Raw genomic sequence first — 15,221 nt, 5'->3', positions numbered from 1 at the left:
TTTTGTGCCTCTCCCCCCCCCTGCCCTTTGTTCCCTGTGCTGGTTGCTTTGGAGAGCTCATGCATCAAACCTGTTGATTGAAACCTGCAGGGGATGGTGGAAGGGTTTGAGTAACTGGTGACGTCTGTGGTTATTACAGAGATGCACAAGGAGCCTCCCGGGGCTCCCTCTTGCTCAACCCTCTGTCCTTTCTGACTCAGATGTGGATTTCTTCTCTTCCAGTACCTCCTTCTGTGCGTGCCAGGCAGAGCACTATGAATGCCACTGCCAACCTCAGCCAGTCTGTCACCTTGGCATGTGATGCTGATGGTTTTCCTGAGCCAACCGTGACGTGGACAAAGTAAGATGCTGTGTGCAGTGTCCTGAGGGGGGGTGTGTGAGCAGGGGTGATTCCCCAAGGCCTGGAAAACCAGGCTGGAGGGGAAAAAACATCTTAACTGGAATGAAATGAATGGATTTGATTCACAAGGGAAAGGGTGGACTCATGATGGAACTGAAGTTGGATTCTGCTGTGGGTTAAACCCTGGTGGGCAGCCGAGTCCCACACAGCTCTCTCGGGGGGAGTGGGATGGGGAGGAGAATCAGAAGGGTAAAAAAACCTTGTTGGTTGAGATAAAGGCAGTCTAACAGATGAAGCAAGAGCTGTGCATGCCAGCAAACACACCAAGGAATTCATGCAGTGCTTGCCCCTGGCAGGCAGGTGCTCAGCCAGGTCAGCTGGTTTGGCCGTGTCCCCTCCCAGCCTTGCATGGCAGTGCCAGGCAGTGCTGCACACCTGAGGAACACTGTCCTTGGGCTTGTGGAGCCTTTGACTGCTGCTGCCCACCACATCCACGTGCTTTGTGCCCCCAGGGATGGAGAGCCCGTGGAGGAGGCTGATGATGAGGAGAAATACAGCTTCAACTACGACGGCTCGGAGCTGGTCATCAGGCAGGTGGACAAGAGCGACGAGGCCGAGTACATCTGCATCGCTGAGAACAAGGCAGGGGAGGCAGATGCCACCATCCACCTCAAAGTCTTCGGTAGGAATGCTCTTCCCATCCCCCTCCCACTCCAGGCCGTGTTGGCAGCTCACCAGTGCAAGCTGGAAGTAACCTACTTATCCCAGTTAATGCCTGGCAGGGCTTATCCAGAGCTGCTGCTTCCCCAAGGAATGCTGTGCTCCTCTGCCATCGTGTGTGTGTCTGAAACACAGCCCAGCTCCATCCTGCTTCCCCTCTGAGGAGAGAAATCCAGCCCTGGGCAGGGGGGCTGTGATGAGGCTCACATGCTACCTGAAATATCTTCCAGGCCCAGAGGGCTGAATCCTGATCCACCCAAAGCTGCTTTAGCACCTCAGTAGGAATTGCTCTAACCTGGACAGGGAGGTGAACTCCACCCCACCACTGTGTGAGTGACCTCAAGCTTGCAGGGATGAATCAGCAGCTTTCCTGCCTTCTATGAATCTGGGAGTGTTAAGGAATATAATTCTCCCTGTCCCATATGCAGCCACTTGACAAAGCTGCTTATCAAAAGGCTGATTTGGGGCAGAGAAAGTAGACAGGGAGGTGGAAGATTCAGCTGGTAATCCCAGGGACTGATCACTTGTACACTGTTAAATGGCTTCTACTTCACATACACCCTCTCCTAGTCCTCTCTTACAAGCCTCAGCTGGAAGCATGAATAGAAGAGGTTCTAGTTCTGCCAGGAGGTGCCTCTTCTCCAGCACCACTCTGCTCCTTCCCTGCATGGCAGTGAGCTTGTCACCATTCCAAAGCCTTTTCCCCCAGTGCTGCCTGTCCCAAACGTTGCTGTTGGCAGACGAGCTTCATCCCGAGCCCCAACCTGAATCAGGGTTGCTTTGTCTTCCCAGCAAAACCCAAAATCACCTATGTGGAGAACAAAACAGCCATGGAGCTGGAGGATCAGATCACCCTGACCTGCGAGGCCTCCGGGGACCCCATCCCTTCCATCACCTGGAGAACCTCCACCCGCAACATCAGCAACGAGGAGAAGGTACAGCCCTTCCCAGAGCCTTGGGATCTGCCTGGGGGGATCAGCACAGCCCCTGCCTGCCTGCCCTGCTCCCCTGGGCTGCATGAGCTGCACGGGGGTGCACGTGGAAGTCCCGGGGGTTCCCTCTCTGGGGAGCACACCCTGTCTGCCCAGGGCTCAGCTCCACCCCTGCAGCAGTGCCACAGGGGTCCTTTTGGAAAGAGCCACCTCTGTCTGTCAGAACTGAGGATATGCTTTGCAATTCCTGCTGGATCACTCGGGGTTGGATTAACCTGAAGAGCAGTGGAGTCTAAACCCTCTCCAGAGAAGTTTCCAAAGGGACCTACAGTTGCAGGAAGGTTGTGAAAGGGTTTTTCCCTCCTGTGTCCCAGCTGGGAATGAGCACCCTGATGGCAGCGTTGTCAGTGACTGGGAGGGTGGCAGGGCTGAGCTGGGGGGTGTCCCCTCTCAGAGGTGCAGTGGACCAAAATGAGCCTGTTAATTCCTTCTCGCCCTTCCGTGTTGTGCTCTGGTACTGCACATTCCTGAAGCACAAAAGCCTGGCTGCCTTTGTGCTCACCTGTTTTGTTGATCACATCAATGCCATTTTGTTCTTTAAAGGCAAAAAGAATTAGCAGTTTTTCTTTTAGAGGAGAGTGCTGGTGTTGTTACTGGCTGCAATTCCTTCAATTAGACAAGATGAGGATGTGCTGCTTTACTGTAGATGTTTCATAATAGTTGCATAAGTGATCAGCAGGCATAATTTGGAGCTAAAGAAAGCCTAGATAAAAGCTGGAGTGAGGAGTTGTTGCTTATTAATAATCTTCTAATAACAGGATGCTTCAGGGCTCAGCTGCCTTGGCCATGCCAGGGGTTCTGGCTCAGTGTGAAGGCAGCAGGGGACAGACTGTGAAAGTCTGGGAGCAACAGAGGTGTCCACTGTCAGTTGTCCCCACAGCTGCCATCCTGCACTGGAGCTCCTAAATGAGCTTTTTTTAATTGCCCCCATGATGTCAGCTCTCCCCCACGCTGTTCATGTGTAACTTATTAATCAGAGTGCCAAAGTTTTCCAGTTCTTTCTCAGCATCTTTGGGGTGGGAGGGCTGCTGTGAATCCCTGCAATGTTCACAGAGGGTTCCAGTGCCCTCAGAAGCTGTTGGCTTGTCCCTGCAGTGTGACTGGGGCACCTCTTTGGACAGGAGGAGGTTATTTATTCCTGGTCTTGTCTCTGTCCAGGAGGGTCCTGGGAGGAGCCCGGGGCTCCAGAGCTGCTGGCTCTGCAGTTTGGGTCACAGCCATGGGAAGAGCTTTGTCAGGGAGGAGAATATGTTTGCAGGGCCCCCTCTGTCCAGCCCAGTTAAACCCTCCAGATCTCAGTGGCAAAACTGCTAACTCATTTTTGCTGATTTTTGAGACTCATATATCCTGCTTGATGCTGTGGCTGAGCAATAGTACAGAAAATGGTGATTCTCTGATACTTTCTTATACAGGCAGGGGGAAAATCCAAGGTTTGAGGTGCAGCCATGTGTCTCATGTTCAGACCTTCAGGGCAAACACATTTTGATCACATACCATGCACTTTCTAGGCTGGGTTATTTTATTTTGTGTGTGTGTGTGTGTTTTGGTTTGGTTTGTCTTACACTTTTCCCATTCTCTCTCTTGTGCTGGAGGTTTAGGTGGATGGTACAAATATCCAGGAAATCCTCAGGTCAGAACAGCTCTGATTACCATTCTACTCAGTGTACAACCAAATTCATACATTCAGGTTACTCTGCCCTTGCTGTCTCTGGGACAGCACAGGGAAATGGATGTCTTTGATGCAGCACAAACAATACTATTTTTAGCATTATGAAGCCCTACTTCTGAATATTCTTCAGGTACTTGGATGCTTCTATCTTGCTTCATCTTGTTTACTCTTGTAATCATACTTCAGTCTAGACTTTTAGAGGTGCCTTAACTCCCATTAACGTTCTGTACTTCAGAGAAAACCTTCCCAAACCCCCAAATAAGCAAGAAAACCACCCTTTGTGGCTCCTGCTCTGCAGAGAGCGCAGAGCAAATAATGACAACAATGATGAAATCAATTAAAAATTTGCTTACCTGGGGTTTACTTTGGTTGTGAAGGTAGGAACATGCTGCTTAGGAGGAATGTTTGCCTTGTCAGTGTGGGATTGCTGTCTGTCCCTGCTGCAGAGCAGAGGCCTGGGAAGGCAGCAGCAGGATGGTTTGGAGGGGTTTGCCCTCCTCTCCCCTTCAGTGCCTGTTGCTGTGCCAGTGCAGGCAGCAGGAATTGGGAGGGATCCCAGGGCAAAGCTGCTCAGCTCCCTCCTCACCTTCAGTGCTTCTCAGCCCCTTGAAGAGCCACACTTCTCTCACTGCTCTGGCACAAAACTTAACTGTGCCTCAGGAAATGAGTCTCGATGTGCTGTAAGTGGTGCAACAAGTTTTACAGTTTCAGTGCAAGCTGTCAGATTTTTGGCTGACACAGTCTCTGGCTGTGCACACTTCCATGGAGCAGTTGTGGAGCCAGTCCTGGGGTTCTCACCCAGCAGTGCAGCTCAGTGGGTGGGCATGGGAGGGGAGCAGGTGAGGGTTCATACAGGCTGTTATCCTGTGGCCAGGGCTGACAGGAGGGGTGTCTGCAGTTCAGTTCCCTTGCACAGCTCACACCAGGTCAAATGACCAGTGCAGTAATTAAAAAAAAAATAAAAACTAAAAGGCAAATTGAGTGACCTGGAGGAGAGTCAGGTACTCTGGTGGTGCAGGTGAGTGTTGCTGCAACATCCTCAGCAAAGGGATGCAGAACACTTAACATTCCAAATTTAACTTAATGGAAGCCTAATTTCCTGATTCTGTTTTGGTTTTTTTTCCTCCTAAGTGGGCAATATACCTTGAATACAACTCCCTGTCTTAAATTTGTGTTGTGCTCTGCATCTTAGGAGATGTACATGGGACTATCTTTGGATTTAATGATCCGGGGAGAAAATTACATTGGCAGTTCCCAGGAACTCCTTTGTGATGAGGCTTCTCATTTAACAACTTGTTTCCAAAGGGAAGGGGAGATGCAGGAGGCTCTCGATTCCCCCCCTCCTTGTTCCCTGCATGGTGCTGAGTAGAGCTTGTGTCTCTCTCTGTCTTGGTGAAGGACTGTTAGTCTGGAACTCTCCAGGATGGAGAATGTGCTTCTGCCTCTTTCCCCACATCCCTGAGTGACAAAGGAACAGCAAACCCTGGGGCTGTGGGAACAGGCTTTTTTCCTTCTTCATGTTCCTTTAGGTTGGCAGGTACTGAACACCAGAGGATAAAAAGAATCCCCCTGTGCTGACACTGTGGGGACCCAGTGAACAGGACTGGAAGGGGACTCAGATGGGTACAGGCAAGGCAGGTCCCTGGCAGAGTGACTGGGACAGCAAGAAGGGATTATTTGGGGTTATTAGGCTGCCTGTTCAGCTTTCAAGGACCTTGTGCACAACAGGATATATATACACAGAAATGACCAGGTTTTGGGAGTGCCCTGCCCTGTGCAGGTGTTGGGGAGCTTCTCCTCAGGCTTCTAGTTACAAGCAAATGCTTTGCTTTCATCCAAGACATTGTAGGACAAGGCTGTCTGTCCCATCTGTTAATATTTGAGTCTCACAATGTTCACTAGAAGCCCTGTGGAGACAGTGCTGTGTTTTTTAGTCTCATTCCCTGAGCCTCCATCTCCATCCCTGTCACCCGTGTGTGCACTGTGACATCCACACTCGTGCCTCACACCCAGTGGTGCCATCGTGGCTGGGACATTAGCAGCTGATTTTGGGCTCCTGAACTGAAGTGGATCGAGATACAATGGATACAGAGTCCAGAAGATATTTGAAATATAAATTATAGGGGGAAAATGGAACCCAGCAGCTTTGGTCTTTCTGAACCACAGTGATTGTGGTCCACACTGGTGGTGGCTTTCTCTGAACAGGAAATATCTGCCTGAAATACCTGCTTTAATGTAAGGTTTGTGCATGTTTCACTGCTGTTGGGTTGTGCCAGGCCCAGGAAGGGCTGGGTATGATCAGCTGGAGGCAGCAGGTCCTGCCGTGCCCCGTGCAGGGTGTCCCACTGTCCCAGTGCTCTGCAGCTCGAGATCTCCTCCTCCTGGCACAGAATGCATGGAAATCCAGCTCCAGATGCATGGCCACGTTAATGGGGGGCAGTGGGAATCAGTGTGTGTGGGTGGCAAACAAACCAGGGGGACAAAACCAGTTCTGGGACTTGTCTCTGCACTTCAGTGGCCCAGGTGAGCAGAGGCACTTCCCCAGGACCTGGGCACAGGGGTCTGGAGAAGGTGAGAGGTGCCAGGGGACACAGTCACGGGCTGTGTGAACACAGGAGCACTTTCAGGTGCCAGCACCCTCTGGTTGGTAACCTTACAACCAGTTTCCAGGAGGTGGAATTCTGAACACCAACCTAAACTGAGGTTCCGTGGGCAATGGGAAGTGTGATGCCCCCCCCACAGGAGATGTACACCCTGGAGCCTGCATGTGCACAGGACACAATGTGCTGCAAACACTGATAACCTGAAAGCAACCTTTGATAAACTTTTATTGCTTTTTTTCTGTTGTTGTTGTGTTCTATATCTGTTCTCTCCAGGCTTCGTGGACCCGGCCCGAGAAACAAGAGGTATAAGATTACCAGACCTTTAGCAAACTCCTTAGGTTTTTGGTTTTGGTTTCTCTTTAAGCATTACAAGATTAACAAACCTCTAGTCCAGCAACCAAGCCAACTAAACGAGCATTAATATGAACAAGTTAAATACCAGCACATGAGAGAAACAGCTTCTAGAATTAGAAATTACTTGGCCTGTAGTGCTGCATTTTTGGATGAGCAAACTGGCTGTGTTGGGAGTGAGTAACCCTACCACTTTAAAGGAAAAAAAGACAATTAAAAGTAAAAGCAGCTGTAAAATCTGACAGATCCTGCTTTCCCCATGCTGCTTCTCTTGGAGATTGAAGATTAGCACCAACGTGTTCTGGGGAAGGATTTTTCCCCCCGAGATAATTCTCCTCTGCTCCAGCCAACTCACCTATTTGCTCATGGTGCTCCTGAAGCTTGACCTTCTCTTAAAGGACAACTGCATCATGTTCCATTTCCAAATCAATGCAGATAAACCTTTCAGGAGGTGTATTTCTCCAGAAAATGCTCCAAATTGCTCAATTACTCTTTGATTTGCAAGGGTCAGTGAGGGGGTGGGATAATGCAAGTGGGGTTTGTTGCTTTTAATTTCACAGTCAGTGCTGTACTGGAAAAATAGTAATAATAATAATAATAATAATAATAATAATGAGAATAACTGACCTTTATGTGCACCTGATTTGTAACACTTGCTTCAAAATGGACCAGAAAGTTTGTTTCCAAGCAAATAACAGGGGTCAGGTAGAGAACAAAATTAACCATCAGAACTGGCGGGGGGGGCTCATATATGTATTTTTAGGATCAACTTTGTGGAAGCTCTGGGTACCCTGATTTTTTCTTTAGCTATTTTTAAGCCATCCTAAACCACAGAGACTGGTGTGGCCTAAACAAAGGAAAGCTGTAATTTAAACACCATCCACCTGTGTTTCATGTGGGGCTGAGAAGATCCTGCCCCCTCTTCCTCCAGAATAATCTGTTGGAATAGATGTATCGTGGCAAGTGAAGGCATCAGATATTCAGAGCAGTTTGCATTGAAGAATTTGGAATCTGAGTAGTTGCATCTCTTCAGGACTCCTGTTAATTCCTGTGACAGTTGTCTCTGTCTCCCCCTGCCCCAGTGTTTGCTCTGGGCTCCCTCTCTCCAGCTTTTGATTAATAAGAGCACTAACACTATTAAGCTTTGCTGCCTCTCCATTCCTTGCTGCCTCTGTGTCTGAAAATCTCCAGGTGGGGTTTGGTGAGAATGTTGGTGAAGGTTTATCACTGCAGCTCGGGCAGGATATATCCCTAAAATCGCCTTTAAATTGCCTGGGGGCTTTTGGCAGGGGGTTCCAGCAGCAGGAATTCTGGGCTGGAGAAGTGCAGGGAACACTTGGCATCGAGTGTTTCACTCTTCCTGAGGGTGAGGAAGGTGAGGTGAGGGAGTCACAGCAGCACAGCCCCAGTCCCACCACAGCTGGTGCTGCACTGGGAGTCAGGGCAGCCCTGCAAATATTGAAGGGTTGGGTTAGGGCAGGGCAAGCACAGAGCCAGGAGAGACCCCTCATCTTCCTTCACTGCAGTTCGTACCTGTGGGCAGGATTTCCAGGTGTTCTGTGGTGGTGGGAAGTGGGGGAGGAGAAGGTAGGACTGTGTGGAATTAAGTCAGGGATACTTGTTTGTGGAAGGACTGAAAACTCCAGAAGGTGGAGGGCAGGGGAATAAAAGCATTTTATTTGCCTCTCCTCTTGCCCTTTGGCTCTGGGGCATTGAGCTCTGGGCAGGCTGTGCCCACAGTGACTGTGCCCCAGGGATGGGCACAATTTGGGGAGAACACCTTGTGAATCTCAGGAGGAGCTGCAGTGGTTGGCACTGCAGAGACCCCTCACACCCTGCTCTGCTGGGGCAGGAGCTCCTGCCTGTGTCCCTGAGGGGGTCTCCCCATTTCTAGGAAGCACTTTGTAATCCAAAATCCTTGAAATCAGGGAGACGAGGTAAAGGATTACAAATGTCTGTATCTGGCTCACAAGTTTCTACCTGTCCTGTCTCCAGCAGCCAGGAGTTGTTGGCATCTGATGGGCTGAAACAGGAATAAAGAGAACTAGTTGTGTGCTTTCTTGGGTAGATGTTTTTCTCTTCTTTAGGGTATTTTCCCCCATCTTTCTTTTTCTTTTCCTGTGCCTTTTGCATTAAGAGACAGAGCTTCATCTTCAGAACCAGTTGCATTCCTTGTGCAGTTGTCCCTGGCACTCTGTTTGTGTTAGACCTTGAGGAAGTGGGGAAAAGGCAGGTGACACTCGGATGTAAAATTACTTTTTGCAATATTTTGGTTTCAGAAGTGGGTTTGGGAGTCAAATCACAAGTCAGAAGGATGGAGTTTGTGGCACTGGTCAGGGATTGCAGGAGACCTGTGTGCAGGGTAGAAGAAAGGAAAAAAACCCCACCTATAATTGGTTTTGTGTCATCGAGGGATCCTGGTTTTGTGCACGTGAGATTGGACTGGCTCAAATGGGCTGATGTTAGAATAACAGAGGGAACAAATCACATTTGCTTGTAGAAGCTTTGTCAGAGACCACAAACTCAGCACATAAAGAGGCTTCAGGCCCAGGGGTTCTGAACACCTGAGACACCAGAGCTGTGCTTTGTGCTCCAGCTCAGGGCACTTGGCTGTTTAAAATCCTCAGGGCTTTTTAAATCATAATCTCAGTGCTTGTCCTGTATCTTCCAAGAAAGCAGATGCTCTTGGAGCATGACTTGCAGGAGGAGTGGAGGCAGCAGTAGCAGGCACAGCCAGGATGGGACCAGATTTATTCCCTTGTGTCACTTTGGAGAGCGGATGAGACAGTTGGTGCTTTAAAGCTTCCAAACTGGAGCACGAGGGTGGAGAGAGGGTTTGAGTGGCCTTGAGTGTATTAACAGAGCACTTGGGCTTTGGTCCCAAACTGGAGAGGAAACAAGCCTGGGATGGGATGGGATGGGATGGGTGGGCACAGTCCCTTGGAGCAGATGGTGGCCTGGATTTTACATTCCTGGTCTCTCCGTCAGTGACATCCCCACACTTTCTTGCATGTGGGAGGTTGTTCTAGAATTGTCTTGAAGCACCATAAGGCCTTGAAGCAGGGCTGTCTCTACAATGGTCTTGTAGTTTTCTTGCCCTCATCTCTCTTCCTGTGCCCCTCTGCACTTTTCTCTGTTCTCGTGCCATGTTCAGGTGGAAGTTCTGAGCTTTCTTTTTGCATGACTCTACTCTGAATTCTGGATCTGTTTTATTAATGCCATTGCAAGGACACTGAAATAAATCCAGTGTTGGTGAGAGAGCAGGAAGGGCTGAATTCTCTGAGGGGGGAAGCACAGTAGCCATTGGGGAAGTTTCCTTTATTTCCTTCCATGCTGACAAAAACTTCCAACCAGAGCCGGATCTCTGCAGTTCTCATTCTGGGGAGAAGCCTGACTTTGGTTGCCCTCAGATCTTTGTAGTAGCATCTGATACTCTGGTCCTTCATCTCATTTTTGCCCCTTCTCCTGAGTGCTCTGAGTCACTGCAGTTGGTTGGCCCCGCGTGACCAGGAACCTTCCCGTTGTTTTGGAAGTGCCTCCCTGCGCCCTCCGGCCTCGGGTGCCCCCCTCCCAAGCCCTGAGCCCCGCAGGGTTGGCGTGAGGTAGAGCTGCCCTTGTTGCCACCCCTGTAGTGTGCAGCCCCGGGCCGGGGCTCAGCCTCTGACGGGTTTTTCCCCCCTGGCAGACCCTGGACGGGCGGATCATCGTGCGCAGCCACGCGCGGGTGTCGTCGCTGACGCTGAAGGAGATCCAGTACACGGACGCGGGGGAGTACGTGTGCACTGCCAGCAACACCATCGGCCAGGACTCCCAGGCCATGTACCTGGAAGTGCAGTGTAAGGAGCAGAGCGTGGGCTGGGGAGGGGGCTGGCAGGGGGCAGTGTTTGGGTTCCCTTTCCCCGGGGTGACACCGAGGTGCCTCCGGCTCGGGACGTGCCCGATGTTGTTTGAGGGTGTGGGAGGCAGCTCAGCCTGAACACATGTAGCTGGAGACGTGTCTGGGTGCCTGCCTGAGGGTGTTTGCTGTGCCTGTCTGCAGCTGGGCTGCTCTGTGCACCTTGGGAAGGGTATGGGCCACGGATCTGCTGCAGTCCCATTTGTTGGGTGCAGCAGAGTTCTTCCCTAGAAAAACTTTCTGGCATAATTTCTGTTGTGGTTTGAGACTCCTAAAATCCAATTTCTGAGTCCAAGCCCCCCTCCCACAACTCACTTCAGTGTGAGAGGGGTTTTCCAGGCACAACAGAAGATTTAATATGGGGGAAAGGGAATTATATTAAAATAATCACACAAATAAATATTATAATACATTATGTACACAATCCTAATTATTTCTCCTATGATAAAGCAGTATTTACATTGGGTCAAATCTCTTTTCCCTCCAATAAAAGTCCAGAAGGGAAGAAGGAAAGATCCTTTCCATGTTCAGGACAGCATTGTCTCTCCTCTTCAATGCAGCAGTTGGAGTTGGAGTTGTAGCTGGATCTGATCTCTCTCCATTACCATTTCCTAGTTGCATCGTGCTGTCTGTTCCTCCCACTCTGCACAGGAGCAGCTTTGGGATGGAGCAGGTCTCCTGCTTATGTCCTTCAGCAAAAGACACTCGGAGAGGACAGTTCCCATTTCCTGTATTAGATTCCCTTTCCCACACTGGAGTGGACCCCAGCCAAGGGATCCTTAGAGTGAGGCTGCCTGGGCTGCTTTAGGAGATTGGCTCCAATTGCCTTCACAAACGTCTGTCTTGCAGATGCCCCCAAGCTCCAGGGCCCCGTGGCTGTGTACACCTGGGAGGGAAACCAAGTGAACATCACCTGTGAGGTGTTTGCCTACCCCAGTGCTGTCATCTCCTGGTTCCGGGACGGGCAGCTGCTCCCCAGCTCCAACTACAGCAACATCAAGATCTACAACACTCCCTCAGCAAGTTACCTGGAGGTGAGGAAAAGCCAGGGGGGAAGGGGGCATGTGCAGCCAGGGAGGCTCAAATAATTGATGTTCCTGATGCTGAAGGGGTTAAGTCTTTTGCAAGGGCACCCTGTTGGTAGCAGTGAAGTTGTGTGGTGTTTCTGGCACATCCATGCTGAGAAAATCAGGTAATTCAGGACACAACCCCCTCCCTGCCTTTGGGTTTTGCCCACTGCAGTTCTCCCCCGTGGACAGCCCTGGGAGTGCCAACACCTGGACTTTGCTGTAGGGTCCCTCCAGTTAAAGGAGTGCTTTGGCAGAGTGAGAAGGGGGTTCTGATCCGAGCATGAGCCTTCATTCCTCCCACAGGTGACCCCAGACTCAGAGAACGACTTTGGGAACTACAACTGCACTGCCGTGAACCGCATCGGCCAGGAGTCCTCCGAGTTCATCCTGGTGCAGGCAGGTGAGCATCCCGGGGGAGAGCAGGGAGTGAAGTGTGTGGGGTGTTGAACTGAGGTGACAGAGTGGCCCTTCTGTTGTAGTTTGTGTTCAGCAGGAGAGCCAACTTCTGCTTTCAGAGAGGCTGTTCCACATTCTGTGCTGTAGATGCTCAGTGTCTCTGTTTCCTTGTTTCTGGAGGGTCTCGTTCTTTCCTGTGCTTCCAGCACACCTTGACAGAGCTGTGATCTGTGATTTCTGACAGACATTGCATGTGCGTGCACAGGGGCTTCCCCAAATCAGCAAAATACCCCTGATGGTACAGGGAGTGCACGATACAAACCCCAGAGCTGACCCAGCCCAAGGGGCCGTGTCTGACTGCAGCACACCCTGGGAGGGTCTCTGAGATCAAACTCTGTACTGCAGTGCCCCATGGAAGGACTGCAGGGACAGAAGAGCATCCAGGGTGCTTTTGCTACAGTGCTCTGGTTGTCCTCAATTAGAGAAGGGACTGTGAGTCTCCAGCCTCACAGAGAGGAGACAAGATGAAGGTCTCTGCACTAATTAACCTTCTTAAAAGCTGCTCCAAAGGGAGCCTCAGGCCCAACCTCCTCCTCTCCTTTGTGAAGCCATGCCAAGGGTGTCATTGATGTCCCCAATTTGCTGCTTTCTTTTCCCTGACCCCTCCTGTGTCTCTGTTCTCTTCCCTTCTCCCGCAGACACTCCGTCCTCCCCGTCCATCGACAGAGTGGAGCCCTATTCCAGCACTGCCCAGGTGGAGTTTGATGAGCCTGAAGCCACTGGTGGGGTTCCCATCCTCAAGTACAAGGCAGAGTGGAGGGCCCTGGGCGAGGGAGAGTGGCATTCCAGGTTGTATGATGCAAAAGAAGGTAGGACAACACAACCAGGTGGTACCTCCCCCACCTGAACCTCCCCAGACCGACTGTCCTTTAGGGAACAGCCACAGAGGAGGGTTCCACAGCTTTGCACTTCCACCTCCTGTAGTTATAAGGCCCAAAAATAGTTCTTAAACATTTGCTGTGCAGTGACAGGTTGTGTTTTCCCTGGGAGATGAGTGTGCTGAGGGCTGTACCTGTGTGGCAGGGCACAGAGGGGGTGGGCAGCACTGTGCTCATCTCTGCAGCCCTTCCTTGTTCACACCCTCCTCCCTGAATGAGGTGAGGAGCCCTGTGCTTGGCATCAGATGAGTGTTCACTTGCTGACTGGGGAGTGTCTGTGTGCTTCCCACAGAAGGCTTTTCAAGCCCCTCAGTTGCCCTTGGAAAATAAACCCTCCTATTCCAGCAGCAAAGCTGCCTCCCATTACACCCCATCTTGTTAAACCCATAGCACTGCACACTGCTTCAAATGGATCTGTAAGTCAAATAAACCAAACTCATTCTGATTTTGGAGGACTAGAGATTATCTCAGTTGGTTAGAGGCTGGTGCTAGTAATGCCAAGGTTGTGGGTTCAATCCCTGTATGGGCCATTCACTTTGGAGTTGGACCTGATTGTCCTTATAGGTCCCTTCCAACACAGAATATTCTGTGATGTTGTGACTATGAAAAGGAAAGTTCTATTCCAGAGCTGAATCTTCCTCCACCAATCATGCCTGGAACTGAAATTCTTCTGTTAGGTCCCCTCTGGAGTGATGGGATCACACAGAGTCACGTTTATTCCTCTCTTTCCTCCCTCGTGTCTGTGTAGGAAAAACAGAGCTTATTTCTTTCTTGTTATCACCATGACCCCTGAGCTTTTCTTTGCTTTCCTTCCCTTGTTTCTGCCCCAGCCAACGTGGAGGGCACCATCACCATCACTGGCCTGAAGCCTGAGACCACCTACTCGGTGAGGCTGTCTGCTGTCAACGGCAAGGGTGTGGGGGAGCTCAGCCTGCCCTCCGAGTTCAAGACACAGCCAGTCCGTAAGTGAAAGCCAGCCCTGCCCTGCCCCTCTGCTCACCTCACCTTCAGTCTTTCCAGGGAATCTCTGCCATGCATGGAATGACACCTCCTTGTCTCGCAGGCCTGGCTGCACCCCGTGTTCTCGGGGTGGGTTTGGGTTGTAGTGGGTTTGGTGGCTCATTAAAAGTCACCCTGGGAGGGAGGAGGCAGAGGAGCTGTTTTATCTGCACTGGTTGGTGCCCTGGGCTGCCAGAATGGACTTGGTGTTGTCAAAGAGAAGGGACTGTGTGAGGGGGGATTTAAATAAGGAAAAGCAGTTGAGGAGGGTTTTGGTCCTGGAGAATTTGATGGCACTGGCACAGGGCAGGTTTCCTTTGCAAATCAGAAGTGAAGATGTTCAGCACACCAAGGCCATGAGCTGGGGAGGGAGGGGGGTTCTCTTTTCTGCACATCCCTGCTTTAAGGTGCCCATCCACGAGGGGATTCCACAACCTCTGCTGTGCTGTGCTGGGTCATCTTCCAGTCCAGGCACAGACTGTGGCCCAACACTGTCCCTCCTGTTCCAGCCAAGAGTGGAGGTGGCAGGAATTCAAAATCAGAGTTATTCATGATGGGAAGGAGAGAAAGAGAAAGAAAAGCAGCAGAGTGGGCTGGGGAGATGTGACAAAAGCAGGCAGGGGAGAGGTGGTGGTTCTGTGGTTCTTCTTTCCCATTCCCCTGCATCCTGATCTTCAGCCTGTTCTTCTTCCCACCGTCACACCCAGACCTCTGTCCCGTTCTGCAGCTCTTCTGAAGCCACTCTGAACTCAGAGCAGCTCCCAGCCCATCAGGTGCATGTTTGGAGGCCCCTGGGCTGTGCATGGTCTTGGTTTTTGTCTGCCAACTTCTGCCTGCCCAGAGCTGCTGAGCAGAGCAGTGTGGGGCAGGACACCTGTGGGATTTTGATTTTCCAGCTCCCTGTTCTCTGTCTCCTCTTCTCACATCTTCTACATTTTTTTTTGTGTGTCTATCTCTGTCTTTTTATTTTTTTGGTCTGTGTTCCATCCATGGATAAACTGCAGGCATCCCTCACCCACGTAAGTGCTCTCTGCATTTCTTTCACTCTCTTTTTTTTTTTTTTTTTTGTTCCTCTAACATACAGAACATTAGCTTTTAATTTAGTGCCTTTTTCCTCTCAGGGTCTTTAGAAATGGAGTAACTGGTAGTGTCCATTTCCTAACAAGACTGACTCTAGAATAGTCACCCTGCTCTGGGTGATGCTGCTCTTTTTTAGAACAGAATTAGGGCTTAACATATTTGTCTTTA

General features: G+C 50.6%; 1 protein-coding gene across 12 annotated transcripts in view; it reads left to right on the top strand.

The window, feature by feature from the left end:
- NCAM1 (neural cell adhesion molecule 1) overlaps window positions 1-15,221 on the top strand; it is an 89,591-nt gene that overhangs the window by 47,789 nt on the left and 26,581 nt on the right. For 4 of the 12 annotated variants that reach the window (XM_017809741.1, XM_017809740.1, XM_017809751.1 and 1 more), the window contains exons 6-15: window positions 223-340; window positions 853-1,022; window positions 1,853-1,995; window positions 6,598-6,627; window positions 10,361-10,511; window positions 11,420-11,604; window positions 11,944-12,040; window positions 12,735-12,905; window positions 13,805-13,936; window positions 14,978-14,992. In XM_017809741.1, the coding sequence (XP_017665230.1) occupies window positions 223-340; window positions 853-1,022; window positions 1,853-1,995; window positions 6,598-6,627; window positions 10,361-10,511; window positions 11,420-11,604; window positions 11,944-12,040; window positions 12,735-12,905; window positions 13,805-13,936; window positions 14,978-14,992 (1,212 nt within the window). The remainder of the gene's footprint in view (window positions 1-222; window positions 341-852; window positions 1,023-1,852; window positions 1,996-6,597; window positions 6,628-10,360; window positions 10,512-11,419; window positions 11,605-11,943; window positions 12,041-12,734; window positions 12,906-13,804; window positions 13,937-14,977; window positions 14,993-15,221) is intronic. The other 8 variants (XM_017809746.1, XM_017809745.1, XM_017809752.1 and 5 more) reach the window with 3 other exon arrangements.

The sequence above is a fragment of the Lepidothrix coronata genome, unplaced genomic scaffold, assembly GCF_001604755.1.
Source record: "Lepidothrix coronata isolate B3197 unplaced genomic scaffold, Lepidothrix_coronata-1.0 Scaffold27, whole genome shotgun sequence".
NCBI lineage: Eukaryota > Metazoa > Chordata > Aves > Passeriformes > Pipridae > Lepidothrix > Lepidothrix coronata.
This window is presented reverse-complemented; position numbering and strand designations above follow the sequence as displayed.